Source organism: Oncorhynchus keta, chromosome 11, assembly GCF_023373465.1.
Source record: "Oncorhynchus keta strain PuntledgeMale-10-30-2019 chromosome 11, Oket_V2, whole genome shotgun sequence".
Classification (NCBI taxonomy): Eukaryota; Metazoa; Chordata; class Actinopteri; order Salmoniformes; family Salmonidae; genus Oncorhynchus; species Oncorhynchus keta.
Window position 1 is genome coordinate 43,269,098 of NC_068431.1, and position 25,226 is coordinate 43,294,323.

The 25,226-nt window shown below is 45.4% G+C and overlaps 1 protein-coding gene across 4 annotated transcripts in view; it reads left to right on the forward strand.

Annotated features, from left to right (window-relative positions):
• LOC118390299 (roundabout homolog 1-like) overlaps positions 1-25,226 on the forward strand; it is a 222,119-nt gene that overhangs the window by 193,244 nt on the left and 3,649 nt on the right. For 3 of the 4 annotated variants that reach the window (XM_035780734.2, XM_052457255.1, XM_052457256.1), the window contains 17 exons: positions 632-770; positions 996-1,123; positions 7,465-7,589; positions 7,776-7,947; positions 11,241-11,446; positions 11,549-11,799; positions 12,937-13,103; positions 13,273-13,394; positions 14,801-15,035; positions 16,391-16,512; positions 16,781-16,952; positions 19,156-19,353; positions 20,713-20,739; positions 21,584-21,626; positions 21,942-22,096; positions 23,715-24,062; positions 25,058-25,171. In XM_035780734.2, the coding sequence (XP_035636627.1) occupies positions 632-770; positions 996-1,123; positions 7,465-7,589; positions 7,776-7,947; positions 11,241-11,446; positions 11,549-11,799; positions 12,937-13,103; positions 13,273-13,394; positions 14,801-15,035; positions 16,391-16,512; positions 16,781-16,952; positions 19,156-19,353; positions 20,713-20,739; positions 21,584-21,626; positions 21,942-22,096; positions 23,715-24,062; positions 25,058-25,171 (2,724 nt within the window). The remainder of the gene's footprint in view (positions 1-631; positions 771-995; positions 1,124-7,464; positions 7,590-7,775; positions 7,948-11,240; positions 11,447-11,548; positions 11,800-12,936; positions 13,104-13,272; positions 13,395-14,800; positions 15,036-16,390; positions 16,513-16,780; positions 16,953-19,155; positions 19,354-20,712; positions 20,740-21,583; positions 21,627-21,941; positions 22,097-23,714; positions 24,063-25,057; positions 25,172-25,226) is intronic. The other variant, XM_035780736.2, reaches the window with a different exon arrangement.

Below are 25,226 nucleotides of genomic sequence, written 5' to 3' on the forward strand. Positions count from 1 at the left end.
ATTTAACAGTCTGATGGCCTTGAGAAAGAAGCAGTTTTTCAGTATCGATGTGCAGTGGTATGATGTAGTTGAGGTAGATATGTACATATAACTAGGAATAAAGTGACAGATAATAACAGTAGCAGCAGCGTAGGTGAGTGATCAAAACAGTGCAAAAAGGGTCAATGCAGATAGTCCGGGTAGCTATTTGGTTAACTGTTTAACTAACTATTTAGTAGTCTCATGACTTGGGGGTAGAAGCTGTTCAGGGTCCCGTTGGTTCCAGACTTGGTGCGTCAGTACCACTTGCTGTGCGATAGCTGAGAGAACAGCCTATGACTTAGGTGGCTGGAGTCTTTGACCATTTTTAGGGCCTTCCTCTGACACCGCCTGGTATAGACGTTTATTTTGAAGGGCTAGGGTTGGAGATCCAAGCTAAGATTTCAGTTCAACTTCAAATGTGTGTGATACTGTAGAATGCCAATATTAACATAAACCAGCATGCTACTACATTGGAACTGTAGGAACTGGAGGAAGAAGGCATGTGCTGCGGGGGCTCTCTACACACTGCCGTGCACATCTTCACACAGAGAATAGTGGTTATTTTGACGATTATGACAGTGATGATGACAATGCCCTCCCCCTCCCCCAGAGCGCCCAGGGTTTGTGAAGAGGCCCAGTAGTGTTATGGTGCTGGCAGATGAGAGTGTGGAGTTCCACTGTGAGGCGCGGGGAGATCCGGTCCCCACTGTCCGCTGGAGAAAAGAGGATGCAGACCTGCCCAAGGGGAGGTACGGATGGATGACCCAGCACTGCTATACAGCCTTTATATTACACTCTTACATCATAGATACATACTGTGATCGAAACCTTATGCATATGCAGGGTCACATCTGGTCATGGAATCAGATGCTTGGGATATTACAGTGTGCATGCCATCGTGCAAAGCTCCTTTGTCTCACGTCTATCTCGCTCTATCTCTTTCTCTCTCTCCCTGTGTGTGTGTCTGTCTACAGGTATGAGATCCTGGAGGACCACACTCTGAGTGTGCGTGGTGTGGCACCATCAGACGAGGGCTCCTACACGTGTGTTGTAGAGAACATGGTGGGAAAGGCAGAGGCGTCCGCTACGCTGACCGTACACGGTCAGTACAACCTCCCCCGACCGTAACCCTAACCCCAACCCTGGTCACACCTGCTGTTTGACATGAAAGGTGCACAGACTATGAAACGTGCAGACTGGGTTTATGCTGTGCAGCTGTTGCTCTCACATTCATGTAACATTAGAGAATGTGTGAAGAAGAAGACAGCTGTTCTCAGAGCAGTTAGATATCCTACCTAACCCTATCTAGCCACACCATGGAGTATTACCCCACTGATCTCTGGCCTGCCCTGTTTTCTTAAGCATGGATCAGTTTACATTCATGTGTCAAGTCATGCAGTTCCCAGGGTAACAGACTGAGCTAGGTTATCAGTTCAATCTGTGAGGTTATGTAATTTACTGTATCCCCTTGGCTTGGGTTCATATCAGTTCTGAAACAATCTGCACTCTGCTAGTCTTGTTCCTTACTTACACAGCCCATTGCCACAGTCTAACCATGACTGGATCAGTGTAACAGATGGGAGTGTTGATGAGGCACCAGGAAGTGGGTTCATTTATGAGCAGGGATTCCCTGCCACAATGACCCCCCACAGCACAGGGACTGACGGCAGGAAATGAACAGTAACACCTCACTACACTACAGAGAGGGTGGGTGGGAGAGAGAGAGACAGACAGACAGACAGACAGACAGACAGACAGACAGACAGACAGAAGGGTTTAATTAAAGACAATCCTGTGTCCCACGCTGGGAATGACACGGTTCCAATTACACAGTCTACTCTACACCAGCCCTGCCTGCCTGGGAAAAGAGGGGGACCAGCGTCTAATTGAGGGTCTGAACAGAAGAGAGGAAGAACAGATAGCAGATTCGTACAGATTGGCTTAATTGGAGGGAAGGGTGTAGCTGTCTAAGTACGGTGTACACAGGTTCAAGGTAAAACCCTTTTGGGTTCCTTTTGGGTTCCATGTAAAATTCTCTGTGGAAAGGTCTAGCTCCACGAGGGAGCTAAAGGGGGCTTAGCCCCTTCACTTTTAGTTGTATGTCCCTACATAAAAATAGCAAAAAAGTTCAAATGATTGAGTGACAGGTTGGTACAAAGGAAATCTGTATCTCTGCTGTGCTGTGTCAGCATAATGGACTGGAAGCACTGTGGTGTGTAGGGGGGCTATGGAAAGCTACTGGGCAGTTAGTTATGACTCCTTTGGATTTCCATAAAAAGCAGGAAAAAACACTTCTCATCTCTGTGGTAGGCTAAGTGGATAATGTGATACGCCTTTAATTTTATACAAAGGTTGGGTCAATTTTACCATTGAAGCTGCTTCACTCTTAGCTAGCTAGCTGTAAAAAGTGTTAATGTTATTAGCCTTAGCCTATTAGCTAACTTGAACTAGCTAATTTGCCATGATGGATATCAGAAATTGGCTTTGCCAAAATACCCAAACAAAGGAGAAGGAGCAATGAGCATCAGCCTCAAACCACAGATGCCACCGCCAAGCCCAGCAGCTCCAGCTAGCTCCGTGTGAGAATACTCACCCTTCTGTTAGCGCCGCCAGGATAATGGCTCCACAGCCGCCTCCACTTCCGACTGTCCCTGATGATCTTTGAGCAGCGCAGCCAGCCCAGGTTAGCCTATAATGCTACCCTAGCCACAGGTTTTCTGTCTAAAAGCGTTCATTTAATAGCAACTGGTTCATAGGAAGAGAGTGGCTGAAATACTCTTACTGCAGATGCTATTATGGTTTCCTTGGTAGCCTTTCGATTTTTGTTGCTGTGAATGGAACTGTATATTTTGGAAACGTATTTATGGTAGGCTGGCATTAAGATTGGATGCTTTTTCTCAAAATGACATTCCCAAATCTAACTGCCTGTAGCTCAGGACCTGAAGCAAGGATATGCATATTCTTGATACCATTTGAAAGGAAACACTTTGAAGTTTGTGGAAATGTGAAATTAATGTAGGAGAATATAACACACAAGATTTGGTAAGGATAATGCAAAGAAAAAAACATGCTAATTTAAAAAAAATATATATTTGAAATGCAAGAGAAAGGCCAAAATGTAATATTCCAGGATAGTCTCAATTTCGATTTTGGCCACTAGATGGCAGCAGTGTATGTGCAAAGGTTTAGACTGATTCAATGAACCATTGCATTTCTGTTGAAAATATTGTATCAATACTGCCCAAATGTGCCTAATTGGTTTATTAGTACATTTTCAAGTTCATAACTGTGCACTCTCCTCAAACAATAGCATGGTATTATTTCACTGTAATAGATACTGTAAATTGGACAGTACAGTTAGATTAACAAGAATTTTAGCTTCCTGCCCATATCAGATATGTCTATGTCTTGGGAAATTGTATTTTTCTTACGACCTAATTCTAATCACATTAGCCTACGTTAGCTCAACCATCACACAAGGGGGGGGGTGTAAAGGTTCATTGATTATATGGGTGCAATTTGATTCATAGAAGTGCATTGTGACATATCACAACGTATTGCATAACTCACGTGCAAGCGGCACGAATTGCTATGTTTGAAGCGGACCTGTATAGGCCTGTTTATTTGGCAACACAGTTGTGCATGTCTGCAGCTCACTGTAGTAGGCTGTAGGCTGTGTTTGGGTTATTTGGATCTCCCATTTGCCTTTTGTTTACTGTGTGTGTTTACTGTTCATGTAACTAGCCTAAATGTAGATTGCTTTTGTTCTGTTCGCATTCATTCATCGCAGTTGAGAACTTGCTCTGGCCTACCTGGTAAAATAAAGGTGAAATACAAAATGTAAAAAATTGCATTTGCAGTTGTCTAAGTCAAACTGCTATTCAGTATTTTTATTTGCATGCATGAATAACGAGGCTACTACTTTCAGCATTTATTTTGCATTCCTTTAGTAAGATGTGTGTACAGCTGCATTCACATAGGCTGTTTGTAATAGGTGAATTACCTTATCTATCTTGTAGCCTATACTCATTACCAAAATGGCCAAGCTGTAGGGTGCTGTCCGTTGTGCTGAAACACCGCAGCAGAGATAGGCTACAGATTTCAAAAGCACTCAATGATCTCGGAGTCTCACCATTTTAACTTTATGTTTATTATGGTATAGCGTGATCATATTAGCAGAATTCAATATAATTCCAGCGCAAGAACCCCAAAAAGTTTAGCCCCTTCGCCCATTTCAACTGTCCCCTTAGTCACTTTATCCTGGCACCGGGTCTGACCTGGAACCAAAATGGTTCTACCTAGAACCAAATAGGAGGAGAGGGGGGAGAGCAGATCTCCCCTGAAGGAATTAACAACAGCACTGTCTGACAAACACATTCTCATCTGGAGATACTTGAGGGTTCAGATCAACGAGAGAGTAGAGAGGGAGTGGGAGAGAGGGAGAGGGAGAGAAGCTTGGAAGGTAACATTTAGGGTCAACACATTTTAACTTTTTATAACACCTTTCAATCAATGTATTTTCAGTGTATCTAAAGTCATCGTTTCTGACTAGAGGGATACGCTAGTATTCATTCACAAGTACCAGAATAAGCCCATGGTAGTAATTTGTACTCCATAGTTTCTCTGTTTTCTGCCTCAAACACAAACATTATAATGTCCTTGCTTCGTTTGAACATATTCAACAGGGCAGGCAGGAGACCAAGGGCTCGTTTCCTCTAGACTCAGTCTGGCCATGTGATTGGTGCAGCCAGGCCACATTATCAGTAGTGCAAATCAAAACACATTGGAGGCCTCCTCACTCCAGTCAAGCTGGTTTCATTCCGAACACAAGGCTTGCACATAGGGTTTTCTCCAAATATGTTTTCAGGCATATTTTCCATCACCTAACACTTTTACTGAGGTCGTTTATCACACTTTAACTAGTGCCAACACTCCAGATCACCTTGTAACATTTTTAAGTAATTGGCAGTATTATCTGGATTCCTGTATTTTCTACTCAAAGTCAAGTCTTAATTAGCAGCTATCCCCCTCTTAAAGTAGTGAGGGCGTACATTTTCGTAATTGTCCCCCGTGGGAATCAAACATACAACCCCCATGCTCTACCAACTGAGCCACATCTCTCTCTCTCGCTCTCTCGCTCTCTCTCTCTCTCTCTCTCTCTCTCTCTCTCTCTCTCTCTCTCTCTCTCTCTCTCTCTCTCTCTCTCTCTCTCTCTCTCTCTCTCTCTCTCTCTCTCTCTCTCTCTCTCTCTCTCTCTCTCTCTCTCTCTCTCTCACCCACCACAGTGGCCCTTGGTCACTTGCCTATCCATGCATTTCACTGTTCAGCTACTTTATAGGCTTTAAGACTCACAGTGTGCCTCAGCCTTTATAGACATATGAAGGCCACAGTCTATAAGGCTCTCTAGCTCTACACCCAGAGGGAGAGAGAGGAAGTTCCGGTCTCCGAGTGTCTGAACTGTAATAGAGTTCATCCCCCTCTCTCTCCCCTCCAGGTTTATGTGTTCACTGGGGGGTTGTAACTCTGTCCAAACGGGCCACAGAGCTGCCTCATAACTCAACCCAACACTCCCATGCAAGGCTTTTCACACCTTTGAGTCAACAAGTCCAATAGGTCTCATAGGGATGGGAACAGGCCACGCCTTGTCCCAGCAATCCTACACACACAGTAATACACACACGTGTGCGACATACGCACATACACATCGGCACAAATGCAGTACACACACACATGTGCGACGCACACATTCACACACACGCTCCATGATACATAGTCTCACACTCCACCCTCACTTTACTGTCCCATTGAACTGACCAAACACACAAGCTTGTGTGTCCCCTCAACAACGCCTCCAATCACCCTATAAACCTGCCAAGGGAATTCATGCCTCTGGCCCCAGCTAACCCCATAAAACACATGCTGCAAGTCAGGGGTCAGCACTAGGCCTTCAGTGTGGATCTATCAGCACGACAACAAACTTTTCAAACACTCCCACCACTGTTGTGTGTGTGTGTGTGTGTGTGTGCGCAAGTGCGTGCACACATTTGCTAAGGAAATTATCTTTGTTCCCTGTGATTGATTAAGTTCCCATGTTACTCCACATAAATGAAATTAGACAGAAAAGTTAGCAAGGAATGTACAAATCCTGGTCCTAAATATTACATCGAAATACATACTGATAGAAACATAGTGTTCTCCAGGTGCATAGTATTCAGTAAATGGACATTGGTACATTTTTTCTTAGTATAAGAAATATGGTGGGAGCCTGTAGCTGGGTGGGCATGTGGCCCGTGATGGGGGTCTGGTCTGAGCTCAACACACTCAGGCAGGGGGCAGGAAGCGATGCTCCGCTTCCTCTTCCTCATCCAGCACGACATGCTGGGAGCTGGACCCTGGCTCTTTTTAAGTCCATGGTCACATATTCATCACATCCCGCTCCGGAAACATGGCTGTCAGGCTTGGTGGTTATGGGGTTCAGCCAAATCCAACAACAACAACATTGCTTTCTCTCTGTCTTCCCCCCGTCTGTGTCCTCCCTTACCTCTCCCTTTGTCTGGCCCTTTCTTTAAGGTCTTATATGTCCCTCTGTGTTTTTCTTTGTATCATTAAGAAAAAACATTTCCATTCTACTGTAGGGTAATAGTGATAAAATGCCTATACAGTCATTTGAGGCAACATGTGTGTATTTGTGTGTGTGTCCACAGTAACTGCATGTGTGAATGTGTGTGTGAGTGGGTGAACCACATGCGTGTGTGTTTTTGATCGTGTTGAGGAATGTAGATGGAGGGAGGGAGATGTATTTACAGTCAAACCCACACTGAAGCAGTCTCGCAGTGGAGTCCCGTTCATTAAATACACACCCCCTGAGACCAACCGTAGTCAACTCACAGTGACTGAGTAGTGGACTGTTACTCTACTACACAAACAGAGCTTCTGTGCAGCATATGCCCCTTGCGGTCTATCAGATTGTTGTGTATTCCGTTCCTTTACTCACACTCGTGTATTCATTCATCAAAGTGTTTGTTGAAAATGTTTCATGATTGACTGATAGTCTTTTGCCGTCGCATGTGCCTGTCATCATTATTCATCTCCTGCTCTTGTGTTTGCTTCTCTTCTCTTCTCTTGTAGTCTTCACTGGTAAGTTGTCATCCGTCGGTCATCCTCCTCCACACTGACAGCAACACGACATCATTAGTCATTACAGTCCTCCTCTCCTTCCTCCAATCCTCCAATAGGAGTTCACATTTCAGTTGTCACGAGCAACCGGTAGTAAGTGGGTTATAAAATAAAATGCATATATTTAAGTGAAAAAAAGGTAAACAGTCATTTTTTTCATCCTATTGTATGTGATTTTATGGTTTGTTTTAACATTCTATTGCAATGCTTGCAGTGTTTTTCAATGTTTGTCCTGTTAAACCAAGGTCCATCTCTCCACCCCTGCAGTGCCCCCAGCGTTCGCCATGCGCCCCAGAAATCAGGTGGTGGCAGTTGGGAGAATGGTCACCTTCCAGTGTGAGGCCACTGGCAACCCCCAGCCTGCCATCTTCTGGCAGAGGGAGGGCAGCAATGTGAGATACTATCCAGTCTATTTATGATGAAAATGTTGATACATAGGCCTATATGTTGAAGAAAAGGTCTTGAATGCACCATATCCTTAGAGTGTAGGTTATTGATAACTCCATTTCCAATGGATGTATCAAGGGTAAACATGTCATTCCAGTCTCAAGACTAGTCTCTTTCTCTCCGTCCTCCAGAGCCTGCTTTTCTCCTACCAGCCACCTCAGCCATTCAGCCGACTTTCCGTGTCCCAGACAGGCAGTCTGACAATCGCAGACGCCCAGCGTTCAGACGCCGGCTACTACAGCTGTCAGGCCCTCAACATCGCTGGCTCTGTCATCACCAAGGCCCTGCTGGAGGTCACTGACAGTGAGTGAGGGAGGGGAGGAGGGATGGTTTCTTCTAATCAACTGACCAAAGCCTCCATTGGCCTGGTTGACTGAGTTGTCTCTCCATGATTGGAAAATGCTGAATTTCTGGCCCCCAATGTCATTACTGAATGACTTGGTGATTGCTGGCTGGATGTATGGCAGATCAGCCTGTCCTGTTGACTGGCGAGATACCGTGGCCTTTATACGGTTCAGTGTTTTTTGCTGGTTACTGTTGGCCTTGGTGACTAATTGTTGTTGGAGTGATTTCAGGAACCCTCAGCTGCAGGCATTTGGGCTCCAAACCCCCTGTTCCCATGGTGACAGTGCAAGCAGACCGCCCATACCCTCCTTCCCAATTGAACCCTCCCCCAAAACACATACACACATAATCACATTTTCATACACACACACACACACACACACACACACACACACACACACACACACACACACACACACACACACACACACACACACACACACACACACACACACACACATAATCACATTTTCATACACACACACACATAATCACATTTTCATATACACACACACACATATATATTTAAACCTAGACACCTTTCGTTCTCCTCCCTAATGTCATGCTGGTGAACCGAATTATGATAATCCTGATAATTGCATCAGTTATTAAAAACAGAATTAAAATTTGAGTCTGGCTCCAAGACCTACAACAGTAATTACAGCAGCCAGCACCAGCAGCAAAGTCTACTTGGTTATAATAAACTGACCTGAGAGAGTGTGAGCGTGTGTGTGCGTGCGTGTGTGGATGCGTGTGCGTCTTCACTATGTACATATATTAAGTTAATTAACATAATTGCCTGAGGCTGGTATTGGCGGCAGGCGTTGCCTGTGCATGGCCGTGACTTGGTGGCAGCTATTGGTTCTGGGTAATCATATGGTAATGCTTTCTGCAGCCGCGCCAGGGAAATGAGAGTCACCTACTTAATGTACACTCAATTACACTTAATGGAAATGAAACAAGGATGTAGCATGTTTGATTTAATCCACCTAGCACTCCTCACTCTGCCATCCCTTATTTCTCCTTCTAGTGAATAGGCTTTACTCATCTCTCTCTTCCCCCTCCACCTCTCTCCCCCTTTTCCCTCCTCCTTCCCCGTTTGAATGCTGTATCTGTATAGAAATAACTTGCTGCCATTTCCTCTGGTGGTTTTCAAGGTATTTCCATTATTTTCCCCTGTGCCTCTGATTTTGGAGAGCCTTATCCTGTCTATTTCCACTGGGTTGTGAAGTGGGAGAGTGATGGCTGGCTGCTATCTAAATGGGATTGGTTATTTGTTGGTCTGTGGTGCTCCTAGTATTGCCCAATGATTAGCCAGTTGCTCTGGGCATTGGGATAATCTGATTTCTATTCCCCTTCAATGCCCAACCTGTCACTCCTATTGTGTTCTTCTCGTGCCAATTTTCCTCAATATCTCTCACATCTCATCTGTCCTTGATTTTCTCTGTCTCTTTTCTCGCCATTCTATTCTCTATTATACATTATACAATTTATTCTGACCCAGACCTGGGTCAGACCTGGTTCACACCAGGGTTAGACCATGTGTATTTCAGTCTTAGTTATTGAAATACGTTTTTTTGTTTTTTTAATGAGTATTTTCAAATAATTTCCTATAGGGAGCCTGCTATTTGAAAGTATTTGCAAGTACTTACACTGAGTATAACAAACCTTAGGAGCACCTTCCTAGTATTGAGTTGCACCCCCCTTTTGCCTCCAGAACAGCCTCATTTCTTTGGGGAATAGAGTCGACAATGTGTCGAAAGCGTTCCAAGAAAGACAAGGTAACTGAACTAAATGAAGTGCTTTGAGAGGCTAGTTAAGGATCACATCACCTCCACCTTACCTGATGAGACAGCCTACAGGGAGGAGGTGAGGGCCCTGGCGAAGTGGTGTCAGGAAAATAACCTCTCCCAAAAACGTCAACAAAACGGGTCCCTAAGACCCCTCACTAACTTTTACAGATGCACCCTTGAAAGCATCCTGTCAGGCTGTATCACCGCCTGGTATGGCAACGGCACCACCTAAAACCGCAGGGCTAACCAGAGGGTGGTGCGGTCTGCCCAACGCATCACCGGGGGCACACTGCCTGATCTCCAGGACACTTACAGCACCCAATGTTAATGATTATCTTTTTGGCCTTCCTGTGACATCAACCACAGCCTGTTCATCCCGCTATCATCCAAGAAGGTGAGGTCAGTACAGGTGCATCAAAGCTGGGACCGAGAGACTGAAAAATAGCTTCTATCTCAAGGTCATCAGACTGTTAAATAGCCTTCACTAGCCGGCCTCCACCCAGTACCCTCCACCTCAGTCACTGTCACTAGCTGGCTACAACCCGGCTACTCAACCCTCCACATTTGAGACTGCTGCCCTATGTACATAGACGTGGAATCACTGGTCACTTTAGTAATTTTTACATACTGTTTTAATCATTTCATATGTATATACTGTATTCTACTGTATTCTATTCAATGCCACTCCGATAGTACTCATCCTTATATTTATATATTTCTTAATTCCATTATTTTACTTTGAGATTTGTGTGTATTGTTGTGTATTGTTAGATATTACTGCACTGTTGGAGCTAGGAACACAAGCATTTTGCTATACCCGCAATAACATCTGTTAAATATGTGTATCTGACCAATAAAATTTGATTTGATACCCCCGTATGTATATCCAAGTTGCAGTTCTTGACACAAACCGGTGCACCCTAGCACCTCCTACCATACCCTTGTTCAAAAGCCCTTAAATATGTTGTCTTGCCCCTTCACCCACTGAATGGCACAAAAACACAATCCATGTTTCAATTGTTTCAAAGCTTAAAAATCCTTCTTTAACCCGTCTCCTCCCCTTCATCTACACTGATTGAAGTGGATTGAATAAGTGACATAAATAAGGGATCATAGCTTTCACCTCTGGATTCACCTGCTCATTCTATATCATGGAAAGAGCAGGTATTCTTAATGTTTTGTATACTCAGTGTATTTTTAAGACTAGTTTTGAAATATCTGGATTAAATGCATGGGAGTTTATTTGAGTCAGTTTATTTGAGATTTTAAAAAATATACTTTCCAAGTGTATTTCCAAATGCATTCCAATATTCAACTACTTGTCTTAAATAAAAAATGAAATACTTCCAAATGTCTTTGAAAGTAATTGAAATACCCTAAATAGTATTTTAACCCATGTCTGATTCCGACAGTATACCTGGTATTAAACAGTACGTTTTCCCTCTCCCTTTTGAATAGTGGTGTCAGACCGCCCCCCTCCCGTGATCCGACAGGGCCCAGCCAATCAGACGGCACCTGTTGACAGCACAGTGGTCCTGGGTTGCATAGCAACAGGAACCCCCACTCCAACAGTCCATTGGAAGAAAGACGGGGTGGTGGTGTCCTCCGATGACTCCCGCATCACTCAGATAGACACAGGAGCCCTGCAGATCCGCTACACTAAGGTAGGGGGCAGCATAACACCCCTCTCACACATAAAGACCACCACTCAGACACTCAGACACTCAATGAGCCCACTCTCACACTGTCTCTCTGTGTCTCCTCAGCTTGGAGATACAGGCGTATACACCTGTTTGGCGTCCAGCCCCAGTGGAGAGGCATCCTGGAGGGCCTACGTTGAGGTGCAAGAGTTTGGAGTGGTTGTCCAGCCGGGTCGACCCACAGACCCTAACCTGATCCCCAGTGCCCCGTCCAAGCCTGACGTGACTGACGTCAGCCGCACCTCTGTCACACTGTCTTGGAAACCCAACCCTAACGCTGGGGCCACGCCCACCTCCTATGTCATTGAGGCATTCAGGTAAGTGTAGGAGGGCCGAGATCTAATATGTTTGTCTAATATGTTTTCATGGCTGTATCTACGGTGCCTTCCGAAAGTATTCATACTCCTGGACTTATTCAACATTGTGTTGTGTTATAGCCTGAATTCAAAATGGATTAAATAGATTTTTTGGGGTCAACCATCTACGCACAATAGCCCATAATGAAAAAGTGAAAACGTTTTTAGAATTTTTAACAAATTTATTGAAAAATGTAATTACATAAATATTCACACCCATGAGTCAATAAATTGTAGAACAGCCTTTGGCAGTGATTACAGCTTTGAGTCGTCATGGGTATGTCTATTAGCTTTGCAGGTCTGGATTTGGGGATTTTCTCCCATTCTTCCTTTATTCTCAAGCTCTGTTAAGTCAGATGGGGAGAGACGGTGAATAGCAATCTTCAAGTCTTTCCACAGATTTGCAATGTGATTCAAGTCTGGTCTTTGGCTGGGCCACTCAAGGACTTTCACATTCTTGTTCTGAAACTATTCCAGCATTGTCCTGTTGGAACATAAATCTTTGCCCTAGTCTAAGGTTGTTTTAGCCAGCTTTAGGCAGAGTCGGGTAGTTCCATATTTTTTCAATTTCTCAATGATGGAGACCACTGTGCTCTTGGAAACACTCTAGAAATAGTTTTATTCTCTTCCCCGGATATATGCCTCATCACAATTCTATCTCGGAGATCTGCAGACAGTTTCTTGGACTTTGTGGTGTAGTTTCTGCTCTGACACGCACTGTCAACTGTGGGACCTATATATAGACAGGTGTTTCTTTCTAAATCATTTCCAAACAATTGAATTGTAGTGACATCTCAAGGATGATCAAAGGAAATTGGATGCACCCGAGCTCAATTTGACATGTCATAGCAAAAGGGTGTGAATACTTATGTAAATGGATTATTTCTGTAATTTATTTTCAATAAATATGCAAAAATATCTAAGAAACATTTTCACTTTTTCAGTGTGGGGTATTGTGTGTAGATGGGAGTGAGAAAACAAATCAATTTGGAATTCAGGCTGTAACAAAACAAAATGCAGAATAAGTATGAATCCTTTCTGAAGGCACTGTGTATGCACTGTTGTGAGTGATTGACCATTGTTCCTCCCGCTGTGCAGTCACGCGTCGGGGAGTAGCTGGGTGACTCTGGCTGATCATGTGAAGACGGAGACCTTTGTCCTGAAGAACCTCAAACCAGGTGCCGTCTACCTGTTCCTGGTTAGAGCAGCCAACGCCTACGGCCTCAGTGACCCCAGCCCCATCACTGATGCCGTCAGAACACAAGGTGAGACAACCCCCTCCTCTGCCACCTCTACCTGATGATACAGTCACATTCATCTGATGACTGAGACACTGAGACTTAGTGGTCCTCATATCCTAACCACATGGCTTGGCTGGGGCAGTGTGAGTGCCAGAGTGAACTAACCCTTCCCTGTCTCTGTGTCCCCATGCAGACACCCCTCCCACCAGCCAAGGAGTGGACCACCGTCAGATCCAGAGGGAACTGGGGGACGTGGTGGTCAATCTGCACAACCCCACCATCCTCTCCTCCTCCTCCGTCAGGGTGCAGTGGACGGTGAGTAGAGTCCTGGTCCTGGGCCCAGCTGTTTGCAGATACTGTCCTGCCAGAAGAGGTTACCCTAGTGTTTTTCTGTGTCAGCTGTTTTAGAAGTATTACACTCACTTTCTTACACTGCTTGGTCTGTTGGTCTCCCTACACCGTGATGTGCTGGCATGGCTATGTCTAATATTAACAAAAGGCAACACAAAGTATGATTTGATTTGTTGACAGATGATGTTCTTCAGAACACATAGTTGAGTCTGTAGGCTGTAGACTGTGCTGTATAGCCAGCCGTGGGTAGGACGTGGAACTGTTGGCCACCTGTTTTTATCCTGGCCTATGAAAGAGGACGTTTCTACGTTGTGAGATGTTTCTCCGTCTCTCCTCCATGAAGGTGTTGGTTCCATCAGTGATGTATGGTCTGACTTGGGCACATGTCAGGGGTGCGGTCCTAAATAGAGCCAGGGTGTAAATAGTTTAGTTGAGCAGGGCCAAAGCCAGGCAGCCAGGCAGCCAGGCAGGGAGAAGGCATCCCCATGCCCAGCATCAGTGGAAGTTGGCAGGAGAGTTTTTGACTTTCAGCAGACTTAGACAAACATTATTAATAGGGCCACTGTACAGTACAAATTAATATTATACTTTTTTTAAACAGGTGATAACACTTTGTTATGGGCCATTGCCAAATAACAGGACATGGGCCCAGTCCTTCATAAAGTGCTTATGTAGTGCTAGGTTCTCTGAGGCCCATGTTTCTGCGAGTGCTGGTTAGCAGTGTCCTCCTGGCAGTGTCCTAACCAGTCCCAGGCTCTCAGGAAGCTGGCGGCTAGTGATGACTTCATGCTGTGGTTTCTGGGAGCTCGGGGAGATCAGAGGAGGTGGAACCGAAGCTCTCCCTGTAGACAACATAGCACAGGGCTGAAGAGCTCTCCTGGAGGATGTCACTGGATATGGTTACCAGCCCAACACACACAGCAGGAGAGTTATGGTTCATAATGTGTATTACTTTTTGAACGTGGTGTTTTTCTACATCGGACACACTGGCCCAACACCTCAGACCTCTGTTCTACAGTATGTTCTGCTGGTGTAATGGCTATTTGACACTGGCTTCATAGATACCAGAGGCTTACAGTTAAATCGTTTTGGTTGGAAGTACAATATTAAATATCAATGACCATGGCAACCAGCATTTTATAGCTATTTAATAGACTCATTTACAGTAGGGTTTCTCTTTCCAGTGTGGTATTGGTGCTACACAAACTGAATGAACTGGGCCTTTATCACTCCTTTCATGAGTGGAGACAAAATATTCCTCAGGACCCTTGTCCCCTGTCCCCTGTCCCATGTCCCCTGTCCCCTGTCCCCTGTCCCCGTCCTAACCACTGTAAGAAATCCTAACATCTGTTTCCCTTCTCTGCCACTAGGTGGAGCAGGAGTCTCCGTACATACAGGGCTATAAGGTGATGTACAGGGCGTCTGCTGATCTGGGCCAGCCAGGTGGGCAGTGGGGCGTGTTCGAGGTGCGGACTCCTGGAGAGGACGGTGCTGTGGTGCCTCAGCTGAAGAAAGGGGTCACCTACGAGTTCAAAGTGCGTCCCTTCTTTGATGAATTTCAGGGAGCGGACAGCGAGGTTAAGGTGGCCAGGACGCTGGAGGAAGGTAAGAGGCTGGAGCCAGGGGTCAGGGGTCAAGGGCTGCTGTTAGAGAGGGCTGTGATTGGAAGTGTGGATGGAGATGATAGGTTTCATACAGCAGTTCTAGTGTTAGGTTGGAGTAGGTTGTTTTGTGAGAGTTTTATTCGCCTAGGCAAGTTAAAACAAAGACAACTTGACATTTTACATGTATAAATAAATGCATGAGATTTTTGAGAAACCATAATAATATAATAATAATAATAATATATGCCATTTAGTGGACGCTTTTATCCAAAGCGACTTACAGTCATGTGTGCATACATTCTACGTATGGGTGGTCCCGGGAATCGAACCCACTACCCTGGCGTTACAAGCGCCATACTCTACCAACTGAGCTACAGAAGGACCACTAACACATCCCTTACACAACACTGTGCTTGCTAATTGTTCCGGAGATGTGTGGATGTTACTGTGAGGTTGTAGTAATCATCATTGGTGAGGTTTGGGAGTTTCACATTGTTTAAAGCTTATATGCGTGTACTGTAGCTCTTCCAGTGTGTGTACTATGTATAGATGAGTGCGTAGCAACAGCTGCGGAGACAAATTGTGCTGTTAATTGTTATCTGAGTTCATAAGTAGAGCCCCAGTAGAGCCCCAGCCAGCCCGAGACAACAGACATGCCTGCTTTCATTATCTTTAACCAGAAGGTGCATAAGCTCCCGAGGCCAATGCACTACGGATTCAGTTGAATTGCTCTCATCAGGTGACTAGCACCATCGCTGCAGCACGGCACACAAAGCCCCCAAGTGTTACTAGAGCTCCAGCAACGTGTCATTCAACACAGCATCAGCTCTGACAATTCCTCTATTATATTGATGAGAAACTTGCCACGTCGACCTGTGGCTTCATGTGGGTTTCATACCCGTAGGCAGATCAATGAGGGATCGGGTGTGGTACATCCAGAGTCCCGGCTCGTCAGAAAACGTTGTGTTGCACATTTCCTCAAATCTGCTCACCTTACAAAGGCTAACAATTGTCACAACATGAATACAAATGATTCACTCTAGTTCCATAACCTTAAATGAGTACATATTTTTTAAAGATATTAACCTCGATTCATTCCACATAATGTTCATTAGCTGGTTACGATCATACTGTTCAGTTCATTCCTGTTGTTTAGAGCTTACTGTATGTTTTCACAATACTCTAAAACTACTGCATATGTGGCGGTCTGATGCCTGTCATCTGAATTGTCACTAAGTGTTCTTTCAAGTTCAGTAAGAGACATGGCAGACTCTGAGCATAGCTCAAATGAGAGTGAATGTCTTTGATGTCATCATGATGTCTGTGCGACTGTCTGACGGTGGGTCCCTGTCTCAGCCCCCAGCGGAGCCCCCCGGGGCGTTACCGTGACGAAGAGCGATGCCAACTGGACTGCCATCCTGGTCGCCTGGCAACCACCTTCCGAAGAGGAACAGAACGGAATGGTACAGGAGTACAAGGTAAGATGGAGGGAGGGTGAGATAGGGGAACAAACAGAGAGAGAGGTATAGAGCAGAACCTCAAGCCTCACACTTTTCCCCCTCAAACTTCCTTGGGTGCGTGTGTTTTTAGTTGCTCCAGCAGAGGTGGACTAAGTATTGAGGAGGCATTGCCATCTACTGGACTAATGTTGAAATGTCTTATAACAGGTATTTTGGCATTTACTGAAAGAACCAAGTCCCTGTCTTACTATTCCCCCTCCCCTTTCTTTTACACTGTCCTCTCCAGATCTGGTGCCTGGGCAACGAGAGCCGTTACCACGTCAACCGGACAGTAGATGGCTCCACCTTCTCCGTGCTGATCCCCAGCCTTGCGCCAGGGATACGCTACAGCGTGGAGGTCGCCGCTAGCAACGGCGCCGGCCCTGGGGTCAAGAGCGATGTCACCTTCTTTCAACTTGGTGAGCTGGTCAACTGTAGTTAACACCTGTCAGCCTCCCCTGAGTTTAGAGTTTCTCTAAAAATACATTTGATCTCAGAACCAGGAAGCGGAGAGGTGAGTTCAGTGTTAATCCACTGTCTACTTCAGGTCAACACCGGTTCAGCCTGTCTAAGCTCTTTTCATTCTTAGCCATCGGATAGATGGTCTGTGTGATTTGCATACTGTGTCAGTTCTCACCATGACCAATGTACACAGTACAGGGTGTCCATCTCAAGTCCCGACATGAACATGTCCCTGAGTCAGCTCACAAGGCCTTTACTCAGGTATCATCATCATCAAAATAATGACCATTTAGCCTTCTCCTGCCTTAGCCTCAGTTTCACCATTCGTGACAAAAATCACACACACCACAGGTATTTTCAACTCGATTTTCCACCTCCATCTTCTTAGCACATTCCAGCTTTTTCGCATTGGGCCATATCAAGCGTTTAGAGTAGCTTCATGGCCAATTCACGAGGATAATGTCACCTTGAGTCAAGTCTCAAACCTTGGCGTCCAGTTCACCTCTTGGCCTAGCACTCCTCCTCACTTTCTTTCCCTGCCAATGTACAGTGAGGGAAAAAAGCATGATCCCCTGCTGATTTTGTATGTTTGTCCACTGACAAAGAAATGATCAGTCTATAATTTTAATGGTAGGTTTATTTGAACAATGAGAGACAGAATAACAACAAAATAATCCAGATAAACACATGTCAAAAATGTAATAAATTGATTTGCATTTTAATGAGGGAAATTAGTATTTGACCCCCTCTCAATCAGAAAGATTTCTGGCTTCCAGGTGTCTTTTATACAGGTAACGAGCTGAGATATGGAGCACACTCTTAAAGGGAGTGCTCCTAATCTCAGTTTGTTACCTGTATAAAAGACACCTGTCCACAGAAGCAATCAATCAATCAGGTTCCAAACTCTCCACCATGGCCAAGACCAAAGAGCTCTCCAAGGATGTCAGGGACAAGATTGTAGACCTACACAAGGCTGGAATGGGCTACAAGACCATCACCAAGCAGCTTGGTGAGAAGGTGACAACTGTTGATGCGATTATTCGCAAATGGAAGAAACACAAAAGAACTGTCAATCTCCCTCGGCCTGGGGCTCCATGCAAGATCTCACCTCGTGGAGTTGCAATGATCATGAGAACGGTGAGGAATCAGCCCAGAACTACACGGGAGGATCTTGTTAATGATCTCAAGGCAGCTGGGACCATAGTCACCAAAAAAACAATTGGTAACACACTACGCCATGAAGGACTGAAATCCTTCAGCGCCCGCAAGGTCCCCCTGCTCAAGAAAGCATATACATGCCCATCTGACGTTTGCCAATGAAGATCTGAATGATTCAGAGGACAACTGGGTGAAAGTGTTGTGGTCAGATGAGATCAAAATGGAGCTCTTTGGCATCAACTCAACTCGCTGTGTTTGGAGGAGGAGGAATGCTGCCTATGACCCCAAGAACACCAAACATTATGCTTTGGGGGTGTTTTTCTGCTAAGGGGACAGGACAACTTCTCCGCATCAAAGGGACGATGGACGGGGCCATGTTCCTTCAAATCTTGGGTGAGAACCTCCTTCCCTCAGTCAGGGCATTGAAAATTTGTCATGGATGGGTATTCCAGCATGACAATGACCCAAAACACACGGCCAAGGCAACAAAGGAGTGGCTAAAGAAGAAGCACATTAAGGTCCTGGAGTAGCCTAGCCAGTCTCCAGACCTTAATCCCATAGAAAATCTGTGGAGGGAACTGAAGGTTTGAGTTGCCAAACGTCAGCCTCGAAACCTTAATGACTTGGAGAAGATCTGCAAAGAGGAGTGGGACATAATCCCTCCTGAGATGTGTGCAAACCTGGTGGCCAACTACAAGAAACGTCTGACCTCTGTGATTGCCAACAAGGGTTTTGCCACCAAGTACTAAGTCATGTTTTGCAGAGGGGTCAAATACTTATTTCCCTCATTAAAATGCAAATAAATTTATAACATTTTTTACATGTGTTTTTCTGGATTTTTGTTGTTGTTATTCTGTCTCTCACTGTTCAAATAAACTATAGACTGATCACTTCTTTGTCAGTGGGCAAATGTACAAAATCAGCAGGGGATCAAATACTTTCCCCCCTCACTGTACATGTTCTATGTCTCAATCTCCTCCTCGTCCTCCCCCTCTTCTACAGACTCTACGGGTCAGATGATGGACAGCCCTGAGGACCAGGACACGCTGTCTCAGATCTCAGACGTGGTCAAGCAGCCGGCGTTCATCGCGGGCATCGGTGCCACCTGCTGGGTGGTCCTCATGGTGTTCAGTGTGTGGCTGTATCGTCACCGTAAAAAGAGGAGCGGCCTCAGCAGCAGCTACGCCGGCATACGCAAAGGTCTGTAGTGGATGTGTGTTTAGGTGTATATATCGGGGTCTTTGTGTGTGTTTGGGTTACTGCGTGTGCGTGTATGGGTGACTGTGTGTGTTTGGGGGACTGTTGTGTGTAGGTATGGGTGACTGTGTGTATGGATGGGTGTGTATGGGTGACTGTGGTGTGTATGGGTGACTGTGTGTATGGGTGAGTGTGGTGTGTATGTGGTGTGTATGGGTGACTGTGGTGTGTATGGGTGACTGTGGTGTGTATGGGTGACTGTGGTGTGTATGGGTGACTGTGTGTGTGACGGAGAACTTTAATGTCTGTCTTTGAAGGTGTTTACAGTATTATACTGCAGTCAGTAGAGTATCAATGGTAGATCACACCCAGCTAATATGTTGTTGTGGAGAGATGTGACAGTGATTAGATCAGGAGTGGTAGACAGAGGGAGGACATTAGGTTGGTGTTGTGGTCGTTTAGCTGAACGCGGGTAACTTGCGCTCACTGACACACAGGTTGGACACCGTCCTCTGTGTTACCATTGCATTTATTCACTTCAGTCACATTAAGGTGTGTTTTTCTCCAGTAGCCCATAGTGTGACTTGCCTCGTGTCAGCTGCTTTTATCCTCAAAGTAGGGAGCCTGATAACCACATCTCACCCATAAAAGGGGGTTGGTCTAATCTTCTCCCCTGACTCAAAGACCTCAAAGGGTAGCGACGATCAGACGCCTAGCTGGCACATCCCAGATTACGCTGACATTCAAACGGTGACATTTAGGGCTCATTTCCAGGCCACCGCCTGCCGCCCCTCTCCCTAGTGAGACACAGTTAGAGTAGGGACAGGCCTGTCAGCCAGGTATTATGACATGTGTTCTATCACTGTTATCGCCCTCGCTCTGCCCCATTGTGACCTCCATTACCCACAAGGCCACTTGTTCCTGAGACCACCGCGGTGGTGATTGATGCGTGTGCATGTGCGCGCTAAAATGTCTGCCAGGTTTTTGTGTTTGTTTTTTTCCAGAGGCTTACGAAATGTACATTTTGCTATTAATAAATGACCCTTCTCACTTTCTCTCCCATCACTTTTTTTCTCCCCTTCCCTCCCTCCTCTGTTTTTCTCCCCTTCCCTCCCTCCTCTGTTTTTCTCCCCTTCCCTCCCTCCTCTGTTTTTCTCCCCTTCCCTCCCTCCTCTGTTTTTCTCCCCTTCCCTCCCTCCTCTGTTTTCTCCCCTTCCCTCCCTCCTCTGTTTTTCTCCCCTTCCCTCCCTCCTCTGTTTTTCTCCCCTTCCCTCCCTCCTCTGTTTTTCTCCCCTTCCCTCCCTCCTCTGTTTTTCTCCCCTTCCCTCCCTCCTCTGTTTGGCCTTGGGTTTGTTCCTGCAGTTCCATCTTTCACTTTCACTCCTACAGGTATGTATGAATGTATTCTGCTGTAAACATGTGTTTGAGTGCTGAATGCACAGTTATTTACCCATATGTGTACTGAACTTGAAGCCCCTACGATTCAGAGATGCCTGTACACAAACACAGTTCTCTCCCTATGTGACTCTGTTTCTCGCAGCACTCAGGGCCAAGCTATTCCCATATACAAACAGCTAATGGACTTAGTGTATAAGTTAGGTGGCCTCACATCCGTACACCAATCATTTGAAATGAAATCTTGCAGAGGGAGGTCAGTACAGAGCTGTGAAGTGATGTTCTGACATAATGTGAATCAGGTGACAGACGGCTCCTAAAGAGGTCATAAGCCCCTCCCTGTCCCACCCTCTTAGATCAGACATAGACAACCGACCCACAACAAGGGCAGATGGTGCTGCTGAGTCACTATACTTTGTGACGAGAAGAGAGGCATAAACACAGTCCCATGTTCCCACTTGTCCTTCACATACTGACTGTACTGTAGCCGTAGGATAATGTATCTAATCATGTGGTTGAGGTGACTCACCCTCCAGTGAAGAGGATGTGTCTGAACTGCAGGGGGATCGTTGACTGTGAAGTGTGCCTCAGGGCCGAGATATGGTTAAAGCTCTCAGACTGATTTTGTTTATCTGCATGTACACCTCTCAATGCCAAGTGCCCTGCGTGTGGGTTACCTGTGTGTGTGTGTCTATCAGTTGTGAGTCAGACTGAAGAAAGGACCGCTGCATGAGTACAGAGTGACAGACAGGTCACACCAACCTGGATTTCGTCTTTTATTTGTCATTCAAGATTTTTGTCTTGTGTTTCTCACATTTGTTCTCTTTCTTTGATTCAGTGGCCTATCAGAGAGGAGGAGAGTCTGTCTGCAGTGCTGGGAGGTAAGGGGCATCATCCCAATGTGTGGTTATATGTGTACACTTTACCAGATAGGCTTTCCCCACTGTCTATATAGCACTTATTATGGCGTTTGAGAAATGCAGGAGGGAAAGTGGTAAAAGCCACAACAGACTATTCCCTACTCTAACCACCAGAGGGAGATCTCTCCCAGTCTAATAACTGACGAAGGACATAAACTAACCATACCTAACCATACCATAAACTAACCATAAACTAACCACCTGACTGAAACCCTGTTTACTTGACTTGGAGTAAAGCATGTTCTGTATGATAATGGTTGTGTGGTTCTGGTTCAGACCTGGGCTGCTGAACATGGGGGAGAGTGTAAACCAGCCGTGGCTGGCAGACTCCTGGCCCAACGCATGTGCCAACCACAAAGACTGCAACATCAACTGCTGCAACAGTGGCAACGGCACCAGCGACAGCAACATGACCACCTACAGCCGCCCAGGTCAGTAACATTACAGCTACAAACCTCTTCTTGTGATTGTGGTCAAGTCCCAGTAGTGGAACATATGGTACAATATGGAGTTTACACACACCTTAGCCAAATACATTTAAACTCAGTTTTTCACAATTCCTGTTTTTAAACTCAGTTGTTCATAATTTAAATCCTTGTAAATATTCCCTGTCTTAGGTCAGTTAGGATCACCACTTTATTTTAAGAATGTGAAATGTCAGAATAATAGTAGAGAGTGATTTATTTCAGCTTTATTTCTTTCATCACATTCCCAGTGGGTCAGAAGTTTACATGCACTCAATTAGTATTTGGTAGCCTTTAAACGGTTTAACTTTGGTCAAGCTTTTGGGTAGCCTTCCACAAGCTTCCCACAATAAGCTACATTTTGGCCCATTCCTCCTGACAGAGCTGGTGTAACTGAGTCAGGTTTGTAGGCCTTCTTGCTCGCACACGCTTTTCCAGTTCTGCCCACACATTTTCTATGGGATTGAGTTCAGGGCTTTGTGATGGCCACTCCAATACCTTGAATTTGTTGTCCTTCAGCCATTTTGCCACAACTTTGGAAGTATGCTTGGGGTCATTGTCCATTTGGAAGACCCATTTGCAACCAAGCTTTAACTTCATGACTACTGTCTTGAGATGTTGAGTCAATATTTCCACATAATTTGGCTTTTTTATGGCGGTTTTGGAGCCGTGGCTTCTTCCTTGCTGAGAGGCCTTTCAGGTTATGTCGATATAGTACTCGTTTTACTATGGATATAGATACATTTGTACCTGTTTCCTCCAACATCTTCACAAGGTCCTTTGCTGTTGTTCTGGCATTGATTTGCACTTTTGCACCAAAGTACATTCATCTCTAGGAGACATAACGCGTCTCCTTCCTGAGTGGTATGACGGCTGCATGGTCCCATGGTGTTTATACTTGCGTACTATTGTTTGTACGGAGGAACGTGGTACCTTCAGGCGTTTGGAAATTGCTCCCAAGGATGAACCAGACTTGTGGAGGTCTACAATGTTTTTCTGAGGTCTTGTCTGATTTCTTTTGATTTTCCTATGATGTCAAGCAAAGAGGCACTGAGTTTGAAGGTAGGCCTTGAAATACATCCACAGGTACACCTCCAATAGGTTAACTGACATCATTTGAGTCAATCAGCATTTTCTAAAGCCATGACATAATTTCAAAGGTTAAAGGCACAGTCAACTTAGTGTATGTAAACTTCTGACCCAATAAAATTGTGATACAGTGAATTATAAGTGAAATCATTTGTCTGTAAACAATTGTTGGAACAATTACTTGTGTCATGCACGAAGTAGATCTCCTAACCGACTTGCCAAAACTATAGTTTGTTAATTAACAAGAAATTTGTGGACTGAATGAAAAACTATTTTTAATGACTCCAACCTAAGTATATGTAAACCTCCGACTTCAACTGTATATAGTGATATAATGCAAATCAAATGAGCAATGGGGGGGGAACCCTGGCTTCACCATAAAACATGATAGGTGATGGTGTTATGTACATGACTTAACTTCCTGAAGGGTTAATGAAGGTTTAGTGAAGGGGTGAAGTTTTACCAGACTTAACCCCATGTGGTCTCCTCTCCATAGCCGACTGCATCGCCAACTATGGCAGCCAGCTGGAGAAGCAGCAGGGGGTTCTGCTGGGGCCTGAGCAGGCTGTGTACAGCGACGTGGACCTCTCCAACAAACTTAACGAGCTCAAGACTTTCAACAACCCCAGCCTGTGCTACGTGGGCCCCGGGGGAGGGCCGCCCACCCCCTACGAGCCCACCCCCTATGCCACCACCCAGCTCATCCAGTCCAGCATCCTGAACAAGGCTGCAGCAGCTGGGGCCGGGGCCCCTGACATCCGCTGTTGGAACCAGCCCCCCTCCCACCTGCAGAAAACACAGATGCAGTACAACATCATGGAGCAGAACAACAGACTCAATAAAGGTGAGAGGATTGGAGACTTACAGTAGCAGTGGTGGGAGGGAGGGCATTTCGGGAAGTTAATCATTTTTTTGTTTATTTGTTTTACTCTGTGTAGTCAACATCAGGGGCTTATCAAGGAACTTTTTCATGGGGGGGATCAAGAACCATTCATGGGAAATCAACAAATTGTATCACAAATAGCGTTGAAAATTGGCTTAAACTACAATGCATTGTGTTGAATAACTGTTTCAACTGTTAACTTGCATCTGCCCTAATCTATTCAAATAAATACAGTGGAAAATTAACATAGGGAAAATATTCAGGTTAGATACATGTTCAGTGGGAACTGGATTACTGTATTTTTTTATTTAAAAGCTCAAATGCTATTTGGAGAACAGCAAAAACAAACAGAATATCTCCAGCCGTTCTCACCTCAGCTGCTGTAGCTTCATTCACCTCAGTCGATATAGGACATACCCACCATTCTACAACAACATGACATTCAGCAAATAGCTGCTGCACACTGGCTGTGCCCAGGTTCCTGTCAAGTCAAACAGTAGTTACGTAGCCATCTTCCACCTCTGCACTTCATCAACTGAGAGAGATGTTGTGCTGTTCACTGCATCTGGTCAATCTGCTCTCCATAGTCCTAATGCCAGCCAGCCAAGCACAGTCTTCGCACATGCATGGTCCTAAAGCCAACCTCTAATGCCGCTAAACAGCCTGCCCGCAGCCTATGAGCAGTCTGGTCTTAATGGTCCTAAAGCCAACCTCTAATAGCGCTAAACAGCCTGCCCGCAGCCTATGAGCAGTCTGGTCTTAATGGTCCTAAAGCCAACCTCTAATACCGCTAAACAGCCTGTCCACTGCCAATGAGCAGTCTGGCCTAAAAGGTCCTAAAGCCAACCTTTCCTTTCCAATCTGAGCCAGACTGACAGTGTTCTGACCCAACGAGAACGCCCCTGGTCAATATATCTGTTTATCTCTGTCTGTCTCTCTGTCGCTGTTGTCTTCAGACCACTATAGAGGAGATGGGCCTCTGCAAGGCACCGTCCCCTATAACCAGGCCCACGAACACAGCACAGGAGGCTCCCACCACAGTTCTGACAGGGGCAGCAGCAGTACCTCTGGTGAGACACTGAGCACACTGATTATAGCAATAAGAAAAATAAGTATTTTGTTCTG